This window comes from Rhinopithecus roxellana, chromosome 8 (assembly GCF_007565055.1).
Source record: "Rhinopithecus roxellana isolate Shanxi Qingling chromosome 8, ASM756505v1, whole genome shotgun sequence".
Lineage (NCBI taxonomy): Eukaryota > Metazoa > Chordata > Mammalia > Primates > Cercopithecidae > Rhinopithecus > Rhinopithecus roxellana.
This window is the reverse complement of record NC_044556.1, coordinates 38,435,851-38,453,584: the sequence shown is the minus strand read 5'-3', so window position 1 is coordinate 38,453,584 and position 17,734 is coordinate 38,435,851. Positions and strand designations below refer to the sequence as shown.

At 38.8% G+C, this 17,734-nt stretch overlaps 1 protein-coding gene across 5 annotated transcripts in view; it reads right to left on the bottom strand.

The window, feature by feature from the left end:
- Nucleotides 1-17,734, bottom strand: part of SLC22A15 (solute carrier family 22 member 15) — a 97,169-nt gene that overhangs the window by 30,360 nt on the left and 49,075 nt on the right. For 4 of the 5 annotated variants that reach the window (XR_004058776.1, XR_004058777.1, XR_004058775.1 and 1 more), the window contains exons 5-8: nt 15,635-15,764; nt 11,144-11,359; nt 7,421-7,561; nt 5,367-5,452 (exon numbers count right to left, since the gene is read on the bottom strand). Coding sequence is in view for 2 of the 5 variants with exons in the window: in XM_010367908.2 (XP_010366210.1) it covers nt 5,367-5,452; nt 7,421-7,561; nt 11,144-11,359; nt 15,635-15,764 (573 nt within the window). In the remaining 3 variants the exon portion in view is untranslated. The remainder of the gene's footprint in view (nt 1-5,366; nt 5,453-7,420; nt 7,562-11,143; nt 11,360-15,634; nt 15,765-17,734) is intronic. The other variant, XM_030935881.1, reaches the window with a different exon arrangement.

The following is a 17,734-nucleotide window of genomic DNA, read 5'->3' as shown; positions in this document are numbered from 1 at the left end:
AGTGATACTGAAGTATCTGTGTTTCTTGGATTTGTCTATTTCGCCTTTTTTTGCTTCATGTACTACAAATTTATTACAAGTATACAGTTAAGACTGTTCTATCCTCTTGATGAACTGACCACTTTCTTATTATGTGTTTATAGTTTTCATCAAATTTGCGAAGCATTTGAGCATTTCTGTAAATACTTTTTCTTTATCCCCTCCTTCTAAGACTAGTATTACACGTATGTAGGCCACTTAATATTGTCCCACAACTCATTGATGTTTTGTTAGCTTTTTATTCAATTTTTTTTGTTTCATGTTGTATGGTTTTTAAATGTCTTTAACTGATCTTTTCTGTTTAGTGTTTAACCTGTTGTTAATCTCATCTACCATATTTTTTTCATACATTATATGTTTCATCTCTAGATGAAAGTGTGTCTTTTCTTTCCTTTGACTTCTCTGCTTGTATTCTGCTTGTATTCTTAAGCACATGGAGTACATTTATAATAGCTGTTTTAATATTCTTGTCTCTTAATTCTATCATCTGTGCATTTTTTATTTTGTTTCTATTGATTTTTCTTCTACTTGTGGGAGGTATTTTTCTGCTTATTTGTATGCCTGGTGATTTTGACTGGAGGCTATACACTCAATTTTTTTTTTGTTAATGTTATTTTTTGGGGTGCTGGACTTTATTGTTCCTTTAAGTCTTGTTGGTCTTTGTTCTGTGATGCAGTTAAGTTACTTGGAATCAGTTGATCTGAGTTTTGTTTTTAAGCACATTTATGGCAAAAAAAAAAAAAAAAAAGGCCTTTTCCTAAAATGACTCTGACCTAGGAGGTCTCTATCCAATGCTCTGCGACTGGCTGAAGAGAAGACAAACCATTCATGTACTCAACAATCCAAGGACTGTTCTGCTTGCCACTTTCTGGTGATCTCCCCCTGGCCTCAGTAGTTTCTTCAAATGCATGCTCAAATCAGTAAGCAGCCAAAGACTAGGAGGTTTCTTCTGCAGACCTCTGGAGTTCTTTCTCTGTGTATCTTACTACTCTCCAGTATTTTGCTCAGCAAATTCCAGACATCTTGGCTTCCCCAAGCTTCAATTTCTGTTTCTTCCATTTAGTAAGAATGCTATGATTTATTGGGCTTCCCTTCCCTGCACTGTGGTTTGGCAACCATGAGCTAGGGCATTTTCAGAGCCTACTTTGTTTATTTTCTCCTCTCAGGGATCACTGCCTGTCCTATGCAGTCTGTTGTCCAATGTCTGAAAATCAACATTTCTTATGTATATATTTTGTCTGGTTCTATTGTTGTTTAAAGCAAGTCAGCTAGTCTCCATCACTATCATGGCCTGAGCTTAAAGTTCCCACAGCATTTTGCTGTCAATTCTCATATAGTACTTTTATTATTATTTTTGAATCCCTAATTACTCTCATTAGATTGTAAACTCTTTGAGAGTAGGAACTAGATTTTGTTTATTAATAGTATCTTTTGTATCATAGACACTAGAGAAGTCAAATAAAGAAATGTGCAGACCAACGTTAGAAAAAGAAATGAGATATGAAGGTGCCACTAGGGCTGAGTCTAAGAACACTACCTCACTAAGAACCCTGTTTATCACGCCATGACCTCCTACTGTTCAGATTCTCTGGCAGGACCACAACTGCCATAAACCTCATCAATGAGAGCCCATTGCCACTCTTGACAACCCAGGTTGTTCGACACTGGCCAATTCCCATCAGGCCTGCACACTAAAGAGTTAAGAACTGGCTTTAATCAGGCAGCGTTAATCCTCTGACTTTAGCTTCACTATTTCCAATGAATACTTTGGTTCTAAAGCTCTTATCTGGCCAGATGCGATGGTCATGCCTATAATCCCAGCACTTTGGGAGGCCAAGGCAGGAGAATCACTTGAGACTAGGAGTTCCAGACCAGCCTACAAAAATTTTTTTTTTTAATTTTAAAAATTAGCCTGACATGGCTGGTGCATGCCTGTAGTCCCAGCTACTCAAGAGACTGAGGTGGTAGGACTGCTTGAGCCCAAGAGGTCAAGGCTGCAGTGAGCTATGACCACACTACTGCAGTCCAGCCTGGGAAACAGAGCGAGACCCTGTCTCAAAACAAACCCTACAAAAAAACCTCTCTTATCTAAGAGGAGAAAACAGCATTCCCAAAAGAGGACTGACTTTAGAATTAGAAGGAATCTGAATCCCAGATGTGCTACTTACTTGCTATGCAACCTTGGACGTGTTGCTTGACCAATCTGGGCTTTTGTTTCTTTATAAAAATGGGGATAATATACAATATCTTCTGTATATAAAAAGAATCCAGCACTTGATTAACACTTAATAAATGGTAGCAAGTGTTCTAAGGTTAATTAGAATCCTCCACGCAAGCACAGAATTCAGGTAAAATGTCTGATTACTAATCTGGGAAAAACATTAGTGGCACCTGCTAATATTACCCCCAGAGGAGAACATTTACTTCAAGGCCAACCAGCACGCAAATATGTACTGGGCAGGACACTTATGTCTAATAATTATAAACCAAAGGCTGAGGAATGCCAAACAATTTATTTTCTGGCTTACTGGCTATCTCTTCTAGAGATACATTGTCACAGTCTCCACAAATGCTTCTGACACAGAGACCTACAATCAAGTAGAGGTGCTAAAAAATGATGGTGGGTAGAGGGTCACCTGTGTTAGCAGAAAGGCAAGACTGAAGGCATGTTTGGTAAGGAAAAGTGAGGACAAAGGAACACAAAATGCAAACAGAAAATGAGTACTCTCCAAACTAACACAAGATGCTACAGAATTTTTCAAACTGCTAGGTCATTTTCTTTATATGTACTTATTAGAACTTTTACAAATGTAGCCTAAACCTTTGAAAAACTTGAGATTAAAAAAAAAGTCATCAAAATACTTTAAAGAGTAAATACAAAAGGTTTAAAGAAAGTTTAAAGAACAAATACTAGTTATCTGAAAGAAGAGAAGATTTAGGCATAGCTAGAAGTCTTTGCAAGCATAGAAAATATTATACAAAAAAGGTAACCATATATTCTCTCTCTAGTGATGAATTAAATGAAAGACAATGGGCTCAATGGTAGTGGAAGACGATAATTTTAATAGTAATGATTATTAAATATAGAAATTATTTATTAAAATTAAGTAGTAGAAATATTAAAAATAGAAATAATTTCCCTGGAAATCTTTTTCTTTTTTTTTTGAGACAGAATTTTGCTCTTGTTGCCCAGGCTGGAAAGCAATGGCACCATCTGGGCTCACTGCAACCTCCACCTCCTGGGTTGAAGCCATTCTCCTGCCTCTGCCTCCCTAGTAGCTAGGATTACAGGCACCCGCCACCACGCCCGACTAATTTTTGTATTTTTAGTAGAGATGGGGGTTTCACCATGTTGGCCAGGCTGGTCTCGAACTTCTGACCTTAGGTGATCTGCCCTCCTCAGCCTCCAAAGTGCTGGGATTACAGGTGTGAGCCACAATGCCCAGCTAAGAAATCATTACAAACAGACAATACATCTACGTTTTCTAAGTGTAACAGAGGTAACATACTCCTGAGGCACATTCGTGGAGTGCCAAAGATACTCTGCTATGCTGTTTCTTATTCAGTGTCCACCAAGGAACACAATCAACAAAGGGTCCAAGTTGCTCTCTTAAAACAGATTATAATCAAATAGAGTGGTACTTGCTGGTCTGGAGGGGAGACCATACATCTGCCTTTACCATAGATTTTTGTCTTGTTATTTATAAGAAGAGATCATTTCAAGAAAGGGCCACATGTAGAGTCCTAGGAGATGGGTTACCTGGAGTGTGCAAATAAGTGGGAGGAGAGGAAACACATTAATTGGCCTGGCTTATGAAGGTGTGATAGGTTACAGGTGTGTTTACAGGACTAGCAAAAAGTTTTTCTCTATGAGGCAATAAACAGAATGCTGGACTATTGCAGGTAAAAAAAAAGAAAAAAAAAAAAAAACGAATTCTCAAGGTGCCTCTGCAAAACAAAATCTGCTGAATATAAAACCACAACAATTTGAAGTCCATCACTGTTTTACCAGAAGACAAACAAAACTGAGCACCTAGTTCCCTAGTTCTACAAGTCTATGGCAGGGCAATAGCTGGGGAGTTCCTCCTCTACTTAGTATTAGCAGGGGCACCCATTTGCTTAGAGAATAAAAAATGGGCAAATGTACTCAGTTCTCTAGTTTCCATGATTCTATGAAAATCACTTTAAAGCTGTTCTAAGTATTGGGTAAACTCTAAGTAGTGAGCAATTTACACTAGAGACTCAAGGTGTAGAACCTCACGCGGCAATCAACAACAGAGTAGGCATACTGGAGGGTTATAAAAAAGGGAGATCACACGGCCTTGGGGTCCTTAATGAGACATGCACAAATGAACCACAAGGAGAAGCAATTTACCAAAGGAGTATTTAATACCTGATACACTCTGACAAAAAATGAATTCTTCATGCATTTCCAGTAGTTATCAAAACTTTACGTCAAATCGTCTCATAAGGATTGTCACCTGGAATGCAAGCTTCATAACAGAACCCTATCAAAATCCAAAAGCCCCTAAGACAGGGCTCTTGTTACATCACACGCTCCAGCTTCAGAGAGTTGTTGTGACTCACTCCTCCTTCTAGAAAATCACAACCAAAAACACAGTTCCCAAGGCAATCGCTGACATACCTCAGGTGTGCTAGTGAAAAAAGAGATTGAAAACCAGCAATAGCTACAGAATGTCTACACAGGGGCAGCAATCAGGTTATATTAGAATGCTAAAGGGATCCTTCTTGAAGCTGTGTTTGCATAGCAAAGCTACACATATATAAAAATACCAGTTTCCTAACTAGGTGTTTTCACATTTATATAAGACTAAGAGACTATCCATTGTCACCAACAGTGAATACCATTGTTCTTGTTGTTGTTGGAGTTCCTTGAGAGTCATGCTGGAGATGTTGAGGGGCACCAAAGCCACCTTTGAGAACCAGGGGCTCTGCTCTCAAATCTTGTGGTTGGCTGTAATGACGAGTGCAATTTACAACCTTGGATGAAGTTTCTTTCTGTGAAGAACTAATCCGTCCTCCTCATCATCAAATAAACAACTCTAACATCACCAGTACTACATCTCAGTTACCCCAGATGGTAGCTTAATAGCCTGAAAGAATTAATAGTGCACCTCTAAGCACATTATTCACCCAGAGAAGAGCTGAAGCAATGGAAGGAATCTGGCCCATTATATCCCACACAATTGCTAAACAATATGCAATCACAGAAATGAAGCATGCCATATGGTCATCTCTCCACTATATTATGATTCATTGTAATAAAAGTACTGTTCAAAACCCTTGTAGAAATTTGAAAGGCATACCTTTCTTTTCTGGAAGAAACATTACAATAAGACAAGCCAGTCCTCCTAGGCACAGAAATGCTGATAATGTTCGCTTTCGACCAAACCTAAACAATAGAAAGAAATTACACAGTTCTCTTAAGAACCTTATAAATTAATCTGTTTCTTCCCAAACTTCTTATTTAAAAATCTTCAGTTTCATTATATATGTTCATCTCCTCTTAAGGCATAAGTGGTAAATGTGACTGATAGGAAACTGACTAGGACTCAAAATAAATAACCACTATAAAACAAAGGGAAAGTTGACGGATGGCAGGATTAAGTGATTTGTGTGGGAAAACAGCATAGTATCATTCTATCTATTTCCATGAGTGCTAAGTTTCAGACACTGTTTTAAATGTTGACCATCTATTACCTTATTTAATCCTAATAAAAATCCTGTAGGCATGTACTATTACATTCTCCATCTTTCAGAGAATGAAACTGAAACAAGGAGAATAGTCTTACAACTTCCTTTACTTTCTGGTTACCTTTTCTGGTTTTACGCAGTTTAAAGTTTTGGCATTTTTTTTAAGTCAATCTCTCTTAAAAAAACACACAGAAAAAAAATGTGTTAGTGGGTTAGAAATAAGTGAAATGTTATTTCATACTTATTGAGAGAAGCGATTTTCAAATAAAAGCCCTAGACTTGGAAGAAATATATTAACATTAGTAAGTCTCCCTTTTCTAGGGGCTTACAACATGCTTTTACAACACTTTTACTAGGAACCTCAATAATTTTGATAATTTTGCCAGTGAATTTTATAATCCCTGGTTTGAGAATAAGTACGAAGGGAGGCTTAGTGAAGAAACTTGTCAAAGTCATACAACGAACACATGGCAAAGACTAGATCTGAATTCAGGTCTGCCAGATCACAAAGGTAGCCTTCCTTCCCTCTGCTTCAGATTTCAATCCTAACTCTGGGTGGTGCTAAGAAGGTCTTGAATCTTATTTTCCAGGTCATTTTGCTTAATTTAACAGTCAATATGGAAGGCCTTTCAAGTAACACACACCATGCTAGGCAAGTACCAGGGATGCAAAGACACATAAAATACCCCCATGGACAGCTTCCTTGTAAAACTTTTAAATGGCCCCATAGGTATGCACAGGGTGCTAGAGCAGCACAAAGGAGAGGCATCTGGCACAACTGGGGGTACTGGGAAAGACTTCTGAATATAATACATGATCCAGCTCTTGTATCATGATGAGAGTAAGTTGTAGCCTCTACCACAGGGATCAGCAGAGGCAGCTGGGAACACTGCCTGGGAGACAAGCCTTCAATTTAACAGAATCCAAACCTGCCCTTCAAAACACTCTCGGCTAAAACATCATGACAATAGCATTAAGCACAATGCCAAAGGAATTCTGAGTTTGGCTGGAATGATGATTTCTGGAGAAAAAGAAATGGCATAATTCAACTGATTCCCAGCTCATGCAGAATGGGATTTTTAGGTGGCCTGGTCAGGGGCTAAGTAACAGAAGCAATCTCAAAAACTGAGGAAAGGGGGCTGTATAAAATAATGTTTAAAATCTATCTGGAAACTGTGCCCACTGACAATGAGTAAAGCAGTATATCTTCTGCCTCCTCAACAAAGTAAGGTGGGCCACAGAAGATAAGAAAAGTCTTTCTAGTTCCTTCAATTATTTGTCTTCTTGTAAGAACTTCTAAATATTTATTGTTAATTGGGTTTATAGAGTTTCATCTACATAGAGCTAATAATCTCATCTCTGGCGACTAACAAATTACATAAAGACTACTCACAAACCCTCTGATGGTAATATTCAATACTATCTTGGATTTTGATATTCAATATTGAATTGAAACCTATATAAAAACTCGTAAACATGAAACTCAAGAAATCCTGCACTAAGAAATGAATTCTAACTGTTTTTAGATGGAAAGAAACTAATCACCACAGAGCAATCAGCTGATACTGCATACAAAGACAACACCATGTAGATATGCATGTATATCAGAGGGCTTATGTGTGTGTGTGCATTCTCTGTGGTGCACTTCATATTCATCCACACTTACCATTTTTGGTTAATCAAGTAGATACAGAGAGGGTAAGATGGAATCTCTATGAGCCCAGACAGGGCCAGGTTGGCATAAATACTTCCACCTAGATCACCCGCACTCAGAGTTAGGCCATAATACACCAAGCTGCACACAAACCTGCAATTGGGAGTCAAAGGACCAGGACGTAAAAGACAAGAAGGACAATAGAAAAGTACATAAGAATTTGCCAGAGAAGATTCAAACAGTGGTTCAATATGGTTGCTTGATCTGCTGCAAGCAATAAGCTTGTCTCTCCTACTAATTTTTCTATTTTAATCTAAATTTCAACACTAGTTAAAAACAAAAAATTATGGGGGCTTGGAAATAATTTGAGCTATGTCTACATGTTATATAAATCAAATGGATGGCCAGCCCCTTAAAGAGGAAAGACATTGCATGTGCTTTCAGCAAGCATTTTTGCAATTAATAGAACACAATGACGCTATCCTTTATTTAAGGCAACAATTTATGGAACACTTGTTATAGACTGTTGTAATATTATTGAAATGATTCCAGAAAAGAACTCCCATTGAAAAGCCAACAGAAGATGGTCTTAAGAACATGAGCTGAGAAGTGACTGGATCTTCAGTGGGTCACCTGAAGGCCTGAAATGACTGGCACTCCAATCCCCAATGATCCAGACACTTCCCACTGCAGGTTTTAACCCCATCCTGCACTCAGTAGGTGCATATGCCACAGACTCCCAGAACAGGAGAGAAAAATTAAAGGTCACAGCAAAGGCAGGATCTTCTAGGAGGAACAACTGAGGAAGGGTCACTTAAAAAGCCATTGATTTATTTATGTACGCCATTCCTGAAACAAACAGGGAGTTCCTCTTGGGTGGCAGGCATTGTGCTAGGCACCAAGCCTCTCTCCTACAATCCAGGAACTAAAGAGCTGAGGAAGCCAAGTGCCAACCTAAAGATCCAAATCAGGGCTTCCTCAAACACAGTAATGGTGGTAGTAGGAACTTCTATGCCTAGGAAACTGCATTATTAAAATAAAACAAAACAAAATAGAATAGAATGAACAAAAATAAAACCCTGAAACTGGGCTTTACAAGAATATGAATATGTTTGGTAAACCACAAATTTCTATACAAGCAGTAAAATACTGAAGCTTTGTTAAGTTCATCAGTTTTTATGCTTTTGCAACGCAGTTTGATCAGTGTTTATTAAGGGGACGTTCTCATTTGCTTCCCTTTAGCTTTCCTTAGAGAAAGTCTAATGAGCTGTGGCTATAATGAGATCAATCAGGAAAGTGAGTTTTATTTCCATCTCTGCTTAATCTCAGAAGTGGGCCAAGTACTCCAGACTGTGGTAATGTAAGGAGAGAGAGATGTAAGGAAGAGGGACGCTCAAGCTGGAGTGGTTAGTAGTCCAGCCCTCCCTAGCAAATGAGCCAGAAGTATTATGCATGACTTCTTACTGAGATGAAGTGTTATTCATATACCAAGGGCAACGGGCAGGATTGTAGCCAGGACATCACATGTAAGGATGCAAGCTGACACTGCATTGTCTATTCTCACTGTCTCCCAGGTATCTTGCATGAAAGCAGAGGGCAAAATAAATTTGAATCCATGTAGTTTTCTAAAATGTTCTTAAAATCCTTTACACCTGCAGAAGAGACTTTCCTCTTACATAATGCTGTTTCCCAGTTAGTTTTCTGTGCGTCTGTTCTGCATTTACAATAGAAATTCCAGACACACACACACACACACACACACACACACACACACACACCCCTATTTAAATCAAGCTGTGACAGTATCAAGTCAAGGCAAGAATAGACAAGCCAGTTCAGGACAATAGTGGAATTTAGTTCCCAGCTGGTGGTAAGAGAGAATGGGGAGAGCATGAAGCATGGAAGGCCCATTGTCCCCAGGGCTGGGCCTCTGCTCTGCAAGTTGCCTTCATCACAGAGTCGGTCATTGGGATCCATAATTACAACTATTAAAATCATTTCAATCCTCTTTATGCCCCCCGAACAAAATTTAAAATGCTTGTGTAATATTTAACAGTATATTTAGAGCATCAAAGAACTACTTAAAAAGGCACTATTGTGGAAAATAACCAAAGAAACAGATGTTTAACACAGAGGTATAATTTGAATCCCCAGTTAAGGCTTTCTTGAATGACAGATCCACAGAGAAGATTTTAGAATTTTATAGCATCTTCAAAAAGAATGGCAATATGTGGAGTGACTGTCTCTATTATCACGTTTTAACATTCTCAGCCTCAGGGAAGAAGTTTATTTGGCTGTGTAAGAAATAAAATGAACAGGGACAGTCTCCCCAGCCCTAAGTCTAGGGTTTGTTTGTTTATCCATTGAAGGCCAGAACTCAGAAGTTAATATACATGGGGAAAAAAATAAAAATAGTGAATAATCTGCAACAAGTAGGTGGTTCCTCCAAGGCAGAGATTGACTAACTGTCTATGTGATACGCAAACGTAAAGTTTTATGGAGCCCTAAGTACCTGAACATACTTTGTATTTGTTTTTGAATAGTAGAACCTCAAATTAGCAGCTCCTATGCTGTGTTGTCAGGTTTGGCTTTCAGTGGTTTTCTTAATCTCCATGCCTCCAAGCCTCAACATTTATTATGCATCTGTGATATTCCTAGCACTGTGATGGCTCTGTGGGGGAAAGTAGCAGCTGGTTAACATGGCCCCCAACCATATAGGTGGCAGCCACTGCTTGGGTAGAAAAAGAGAATATGATATAGAAAAACATCTTTGCAGCTTCTTATTCTAAAGCTACTATTCTTTGTAGCTTTATACATAAGATCACTTTCATATAAAATCACTTTCCTTTATCCCTGCATGAAATGTAGGGTTCCATGCAGGCTTTGTGGCAAATACATATCAGCCACAGCACAACTGTCCTTTAGGCTAGTAGGTATGATTTTGCCCAGATAACACTTATGGCACATTAGCAGTATGTACAATATCAAAACACATGTGCAATCCACAAATTGTATGCACCCATCCATTTCTCCTCTTTCTACAACTTCATTCTTTAAATGAAACCATCTTGAACCACTGAATGCAACTTACACTCATGCTGAGAGCATTGTGAGAGGCAGGTGGGAATAAGCTAAACAACCAGAAAAATTAGGTTCTGAAAGTGCTCATCAGTTCAATCACTGATTTACATATGTGGCTTAGGGTTCCTCACTTCAAACTCCTGGGGTCCCATCTGTACAAGGGATCATATTTAGCCCACCTCAGTGAGTTAGTGAGTGGGAGTACCACAGAAAATGCAGCATGGAGCACCACAATCAGAATGTGCTAGCAAACTGTGTGATGTCAATGCCAAAGGTAAGTATTTTTAAAGTCTTATTTAAAAACTCTTCTATTTCTACATGCTTATTTGCCTTCTTTCCTTTTTTGCAGCGGAAGGGGCAGGAAGGCTTAAATATTTATGATAAATACCTCAAGAGCAAAGACGTGCTTCTGGTGTCTACTCACTCAAGCTCAGTGGACCTGCCCATCAGGCACCATTATCTGCTGCTTGAGAAAGACAGGGCTGCGCAAGAAGAAAACCAGGCACTAAGAATCAGGGGCATTGCTTTTAAGAAAACAACCTCAAGCTAACAAAAGAGGTAAAATTCTCTGTACCCTGAAGAAGGAGGAGGATATCAAGAGAACCTTGAGCAATTTTAGTTAAAGAGCAACAGAACACGCCTTAGTATAATTACCAGATGAACATCAGGATCAAAGTGTGTCCTAAGAGGACCCGGTAACGAAACAGATCCAGGAAACTTCCAGTCTCCCTGCAGCTCCTGTTGGCGGGGTGTGTTAGTGAGAATGTGCACTTGAGCTTGCGGTTCCTCTTGGCAATGATGTACAGCGCCTCTTCAGCCTCACTCAGTCGACCCTGGGAGTATAACCAACGAGGTGATTCAGGAATGAATCTGAAAGAGATGTCATTAAAGGCTGTATATTCATATAGGCACACGTGCACAGGAAGGAGACAAATCACCTACTCAGTACATGGATTCCTGCACCACAAATGGATTCCGTGTTAGACTTAAGTTTGACTCTCCCAATGACATATGAAAGGGCTACTTTCAACAGCATGGTAACGTTAAATGGTAGTCTCCCGCTGAAAACCAAGAACACGCTTTTACAACTGCAGTTTAAAAAGCAAACAGCATGCATTTATTTTTAAATAAATTTTAATATGTGAATTTTAATATGTTAAATATTAACATTATTCAGTCTATAGGACTGAATAATGAAAATTCTTCATAAAGCACAGGTCAAAGATATGGCTCTAAATCCTAGCCAAGTGTTGTTTGAATAATACTGTAGAGACAAGGGTTTTTTTTAAGTTCTAAAAAAGCCTCACAAAGAAGATGGAAATCTTTATTATCTCATCAGAAAAAAAAACATAAACTGAAATGTTTTTAATATAGTGACATGTAGGAGGTAGAGATTATCTTAAGACTACACATAAAGATGAAACCAAGTTTACCAAAGCTACTTTTGAGTGTTTACTGCTTCAAAATACTCAAATCACCTGACACACTGGCTTTAAAATGTCCTGAGGATATTTCCTGATCCCCCAAGACCTTAAAGAATAAAAGTTATTTCCTGATCAACTTCTAGTTACAACACAACAGTTATTTTCTAATATAACTACAAAGTGTTGGACAATTACATTGCCATTGATATATTCAAAGAGTTTCAACACTTAAATATTATGTATCTTTTTCCTCTTCCCCATTTTGCCTACACTTTTAGAGGTCTTTCCAAAGACAAAACCAAGGCAGGAATATGGAAGCCTTGTTTACAAGACACAAATCAAGGTTTTTTAAAATCTAATTTGACATTATCTGCCTAAAATGAAACGTCGATGAATAAAACTGGCTATTTAAGGTGCTTTATAGAATTCACTGTGCCTTCTAATAAGGATAGTGAATTAGCAACAAACTCTACAGGAAACTTAATGTACAGCCAGTCTGTCAACAACCATTTATTGAGCATTTCAATTTTGTACAGAACAATGTAATGGTGCTGAAAGGAAAGATGCTGGAAACCAAAAGGCAGGAGTTTTACCAGGAGCTTTGCTACTGGGGAAAAGAATATTGATGCACGATGAAAAAGCAGGAACAATGGCCATCTACAACATCCTGAAAAATCCTTCCATCTACTTCTTCATTGTCATTTGATTGTTATACTGACAAAAAAATAAATAATCAAGTAACATTATTCTGTTGAAGTTAGGTGTGCAGGTTATGAGTGAGATTTATTGGCCCTATCTATAGGGCCATATAGGAGCTATTATGTGAAATCACTTGATTATGCCTAAATGAAAGAGGACTACTATGATAAATATTGAGAGAAAATATACAACAATAAAAGTTAATTGTTTTGGGGAGGATTGTGAGGAATAAAAAAGAACAGAAAATATGCCAAAATATTCACAGTCATTATCTTTGGGTTATATAAGTCATTTTCCCCTACCCTTAGCCTCTCTGTGTTTTCAAAATTGTTTATAAGCAATAAAAATTACTTTTAAAACTTTATAAATCATTTTAAAGATGGTATTTGAGAGACACGAAGGCTTTAGAAATTTGGCTCTGAGTTAATAAAACTATTTCTACCTGGCAAAGCGTTTATCTTGATCATGAAAATCTTAGGGCCTTATATTTCTCTGCATTTTGAGAGGCCAATAAGCTTGCTTATAAAGAGGGTCACCTAGTTGCCAGTGTACAGATTTGGAAACAGAGTTCCAACACATGGAGATTATACACGCAAAACAGTAAGACACATTTTTAAAAGATCGAGCAGGCCTTTGAACATGCCGTCCTCTACGGAGCAGCAGGGTCATCTGCGCCGTGGGCTCCTTTGAAAGCTAAAATGTTAATTTAACGATGTTGCCCCACTCAAAAATGCTCCTTGAATATTAAAGGTAGCAAACCTTTGTAAATTAAGGGGACCGTGGTTTTCAGGAAAAAAAAAGTAAATCTACTGAAATTGAAGTATTGTGAAAATAAGGAATTTTTAAGCTAGGTAAAAATGTTTCTGATAAACAAATAAGGTATATAATGTGGCTTCTTATGTTGCTGATGAAAAATTCTCAAGGTGATTCCAAATGTGTTTGTACCAACATTTGAGCAATGTCCGAGGATCTACTGTGTGGAAACCCCTGGCTTTGGTACTGGGGAAAACGTAATCATGGAGTAAAGAGCCTGCTACTGTTGGAGAGCTCTCAGTTTAGAGAGAATGTTGCTCCAGTATGAGGCAGAAACACAAGGACCACTCAAAGGGTATGGGTGAATGCCATGGAATTCAGAAAAGAAAGAGAATGACTTGTAGCTGAGGCTATGATCAGGAAAAGATGGGGTGGACGGCATTTGAGCAAATCAGGACAGTGGCGTACTTATCCAATAAGAGGATCTGGGCAGATTGTTGAAAAAGCAGGCACAGCACTGAGTAGCAGCATGGAGCAGAAAAGGAACAAGTAGTACAGTGTGCCTGAACATGGGATGGGAATAAATTAAGAAAGATAAATTGGAGGCTGGCTGTGGGAAGCCTTACGGTCCAGGCTCAGTGGAGTAAGTAAATACTTTAGTCTCATGAGTTCTTTTCTCTCTGCTTTCTATTTTTCATGACCAGAACTCACTTCCCAATGAGGAGATGTCTCCACCTAGCACTAAGCAGTAACTAATTCAGACTATATATTCACAAAAAGAACAGCCAGATCATCTAGTGAAGTGGTGCTACTATCAAAGGGGAGATGAGAGCCCGACAAGATGGAGAAGTAGGAAATTTACTAAACGTTTTAAAAGAAAATTTATTTATTCATCAATATTTACATAAATGTTTATTAATTCAAAGTACTATAGTAGGCATCCATTTATTACTTTCAAACATTGACAATATACAAGTTAATAAAATCATATTAGTTTCTTCTAATAAAATTATCTCACTCAAATTGATGTAACTAAAATACATTTAATAAATTTTATTTTTAAAATACAGGGTACTTCTACTCATTTTTGCAGTTAACATTCTCTTGCTTTCAAAAATGTATGAAAAATTTCAATTTAGTCCCTACCAAATCTCAATTTAGAACCCAGATAAAGAGTAAATAAAGAGCTGTCTGAATTAAAACACTACTACAGGTCTCCTTCACTTTATGGCATAGATGAAGGAAGGAAATACTAGCTGAAAATTTTGTTTATGTTAAAGATTTTGATGATTACCATCAGAGATCTGATATCTCAGGGAAGAAAAGCCTTTCATATACCACATAAAAACTTCTGCCGGGTGCGGTGGCTCATGCCTGTAATCCCAGCACTTTGGGAGGCTGAGGCAGGCGGATCACCTGAGGTCAGGAGCTCAAGACCAGTCTGCTGACCAACATGGAGAAACCCTGTCTCTACTAAAAATACAAAATCAGCCAGGTACGGTGGCGCATGCCTGTAATCCCAGCTACTCGGGAGGCAGGAGATTTGCTTGAACCCGGGAGGTGGAGGTTGCAGTGAGCCGAGATTGCGCCATCACACTCCAGCCTGGGCAACGAGGATGAAACTGTAGCTCAAAAGAAAAAAAAAAACTCCTGGTGAAATGGGCTTACTAAGTTGGTGGCTTGCCTGTAGCATCTGGGTGTCTTAGAAGGCCATGGTATGACACCTTGGGCAGTCATTGACAGAGTCCTTCCCTGACCAGGGAATCATCCTGCCACTGCTATGAGGCCCTGCACTCTAAGGATTTCTTCTGTATTTAAGACTCTTTCAGAGTCAAAATTTAGAGGCCCTGAAATGACACTAATCTGTAAGATGAACAGTTGTCACTGCATATCCAATATGAGTACACTGTTCTACAAAATCATACCTCAGTCACACACCTAGTACATAATGTGATCCAGCCTGAAGACCTTTAAGGTTGAGGTGTTAGGTTAAAAAAGCAATTGGTTGCCTATGCCAACAAGGTGAAGGTTGTTACAATGCAGTCTATTAAGAGGTTATTTTAAACAAGGGATACCTGCATTCTGAATTAATTAAGCATCTCTCTTCCCAGGAGCTGCCAAGAATTGGAGCACTTGCAGAATTTAGTTCTTCACCAAAGTCAGTGCAGGCAAGCTCCTGCAAGGGAATAATGCTGCTCATTGACCCACATCTTCTTAAGACATTGCTTTGGCTTTTTAAGTTAAAACGCCAAGAGGAAAAACTACTTACAAAGATAAGAGAAAGACCACTGTTCCCTGCAGGTTAACCAGAACGGCTAGGGTCCTCCAGGAGCGGATGAAGTATCCTAACAGGGCATATTGGGCAATGCCAACTGCAAAGAAGAGGCCGCCAATCGATCCTAATTCAGGGAAAAGAGAACTGTCACTGGAGAAAGCACCATCTGCGGCACCATTTCCAACCCCAAGTCACAGAGCCAATTTCTTCCTGGTGAGATGTCAGCCCTACGCTGGCAAGTGTAAGAGGCACACCAGAAAAGAAAAAAAGTCTACACTAAGTTGAACATCAGTGAATGAAAGTATCATCGAGGTCAGAAAATTAGTGGAAATAAAGGGAGGACAGACGAAAAATACAAACTATATGGGGACATACACATTTTAAGAATTTGTCCAAAATGCTTTCTGCATTGCCTGTTGTGCTGACATTTGCCTGAACCTGTGGGTAAGGCTTGGAAATACTTTTGCCATAGGGGTAATACGGTTTTTAGGTCATGAGGTTATTGCAATACCAAAACTTAATCTTTATCACACAGGTTGTCCTTTAACTTTCTTTCTTTTTTTTTTTTTTTGAGACGGAGTCTCGCTCTGTCGCCCAGGCTGGAGTGCAGTGGTGAGATCTCCGCTCACTGCACCTGGGTTCCACCTCCCAGGCTCCTGGGTTCAAGCAGTTCTCTGCCTCAACCTCCCGAGGAGCTGGGTTTATAGGCACCCACCACCACACCAGGCTAATTTTTTTTTTTTTTTTTTTTGTATTTTTATTAGAGATGGGGTTTCACCATCTTGGCCAAGCTAGCCTTTAACTCCTGACCTTGTGATCTACCCACCTCAGCCTCCCAAAGTGCTGGGATTACAGGCGTGAGACACCTTGCCCGGCCGAAGTTTCTTAAATCACAACTCACTCTCCCAATTCTTCCTACTGCCTTCCCTACTTAATGTATTACTATAGGATACATGACATTTTGTACTTATTTGTTTCCTGTCTGTCTTTCCCAAGTAGAAAATAAGCTCCCTTAAGCATGGATTTTTGTCAGCGTGATGATAGAAAAATACCAACCATGGAATTGTAAAGAACCTTACACTTTTTGAAATAAATATTGAAATAAGTATTAAACCCACAGGCTTGCCCAATATTCTTGCAAATTCTGTACCTCTAACCCACTTTCTATAACTGCCACTATTGCTATTAGTGGTAGTAATAGCTATTATTTATTAAGCATAATGGTTTCACATACATTGTCCTATGAAGTAGGTACCATTATCAACCATATACTAAAGTGGAAAATAGCTCAGAGTGCTTAAGTGAAGCTGCTTAAGGACACAGAGCTGTAAGCAGCAGGGCCAGGATTTGTGCCCAGGCCTGTCTGGGGGGAGGCCTGTATTCTATACCATTCCTCTCTTCTATCTCCCTTCTATGGAAAGTCAATTTCTGTGGGCATTCTGCAGTGACAAAACTTTGTTGATTTTGTTACAAAAATAATAATCTTGTAATACATGTGTTTCCTTTGATACCTATCCATAGCTTATTACTTTATAACAAATAAGTAATGGCTTGTATACTGTTTGACCTAGTAAGGAAAGGGAGAGCTAGAAAGGGAACCTGATGTGACAGCATATTCAGAATATGTGGTCCAATGAGTCGTGGGATGAGGACAGCGCGAGTTTCCTGGAAATTTAAGACAGTCAATAGCTACTACAGGTTCACTGCTGTAGATCAAACAGCACCTGGCTTCCAAGAATAAGACTTCTTGTCTGTCGTTGCTCAGAATAGTCCTGAGCACTCAGTATCCCTTGACAACAATGTAGGCAAAAACAAGAAAGCCCAGAGGATGGGATGGTTTCAGAGGGACCAAGTTCAGAGGCCAGTTCTGCTACATACTACTCTGACCTTGGGCAAATCACTAAATGTCCCTGAGCCTCAGTTTTCTTATTGGTGAAATAGAAATAATAGTGCCTACCTCAAAGGGTAGTTTTTATTAGTTTCAGATGAAATAATGCATGTTATACAAATGTTGGTTATATTGTCCTAATGTAATCTGGATTTAGCCCTTCTATTTATTAACCTCAAAAAAAAAAAAAAAAAAGGCGATCTAAA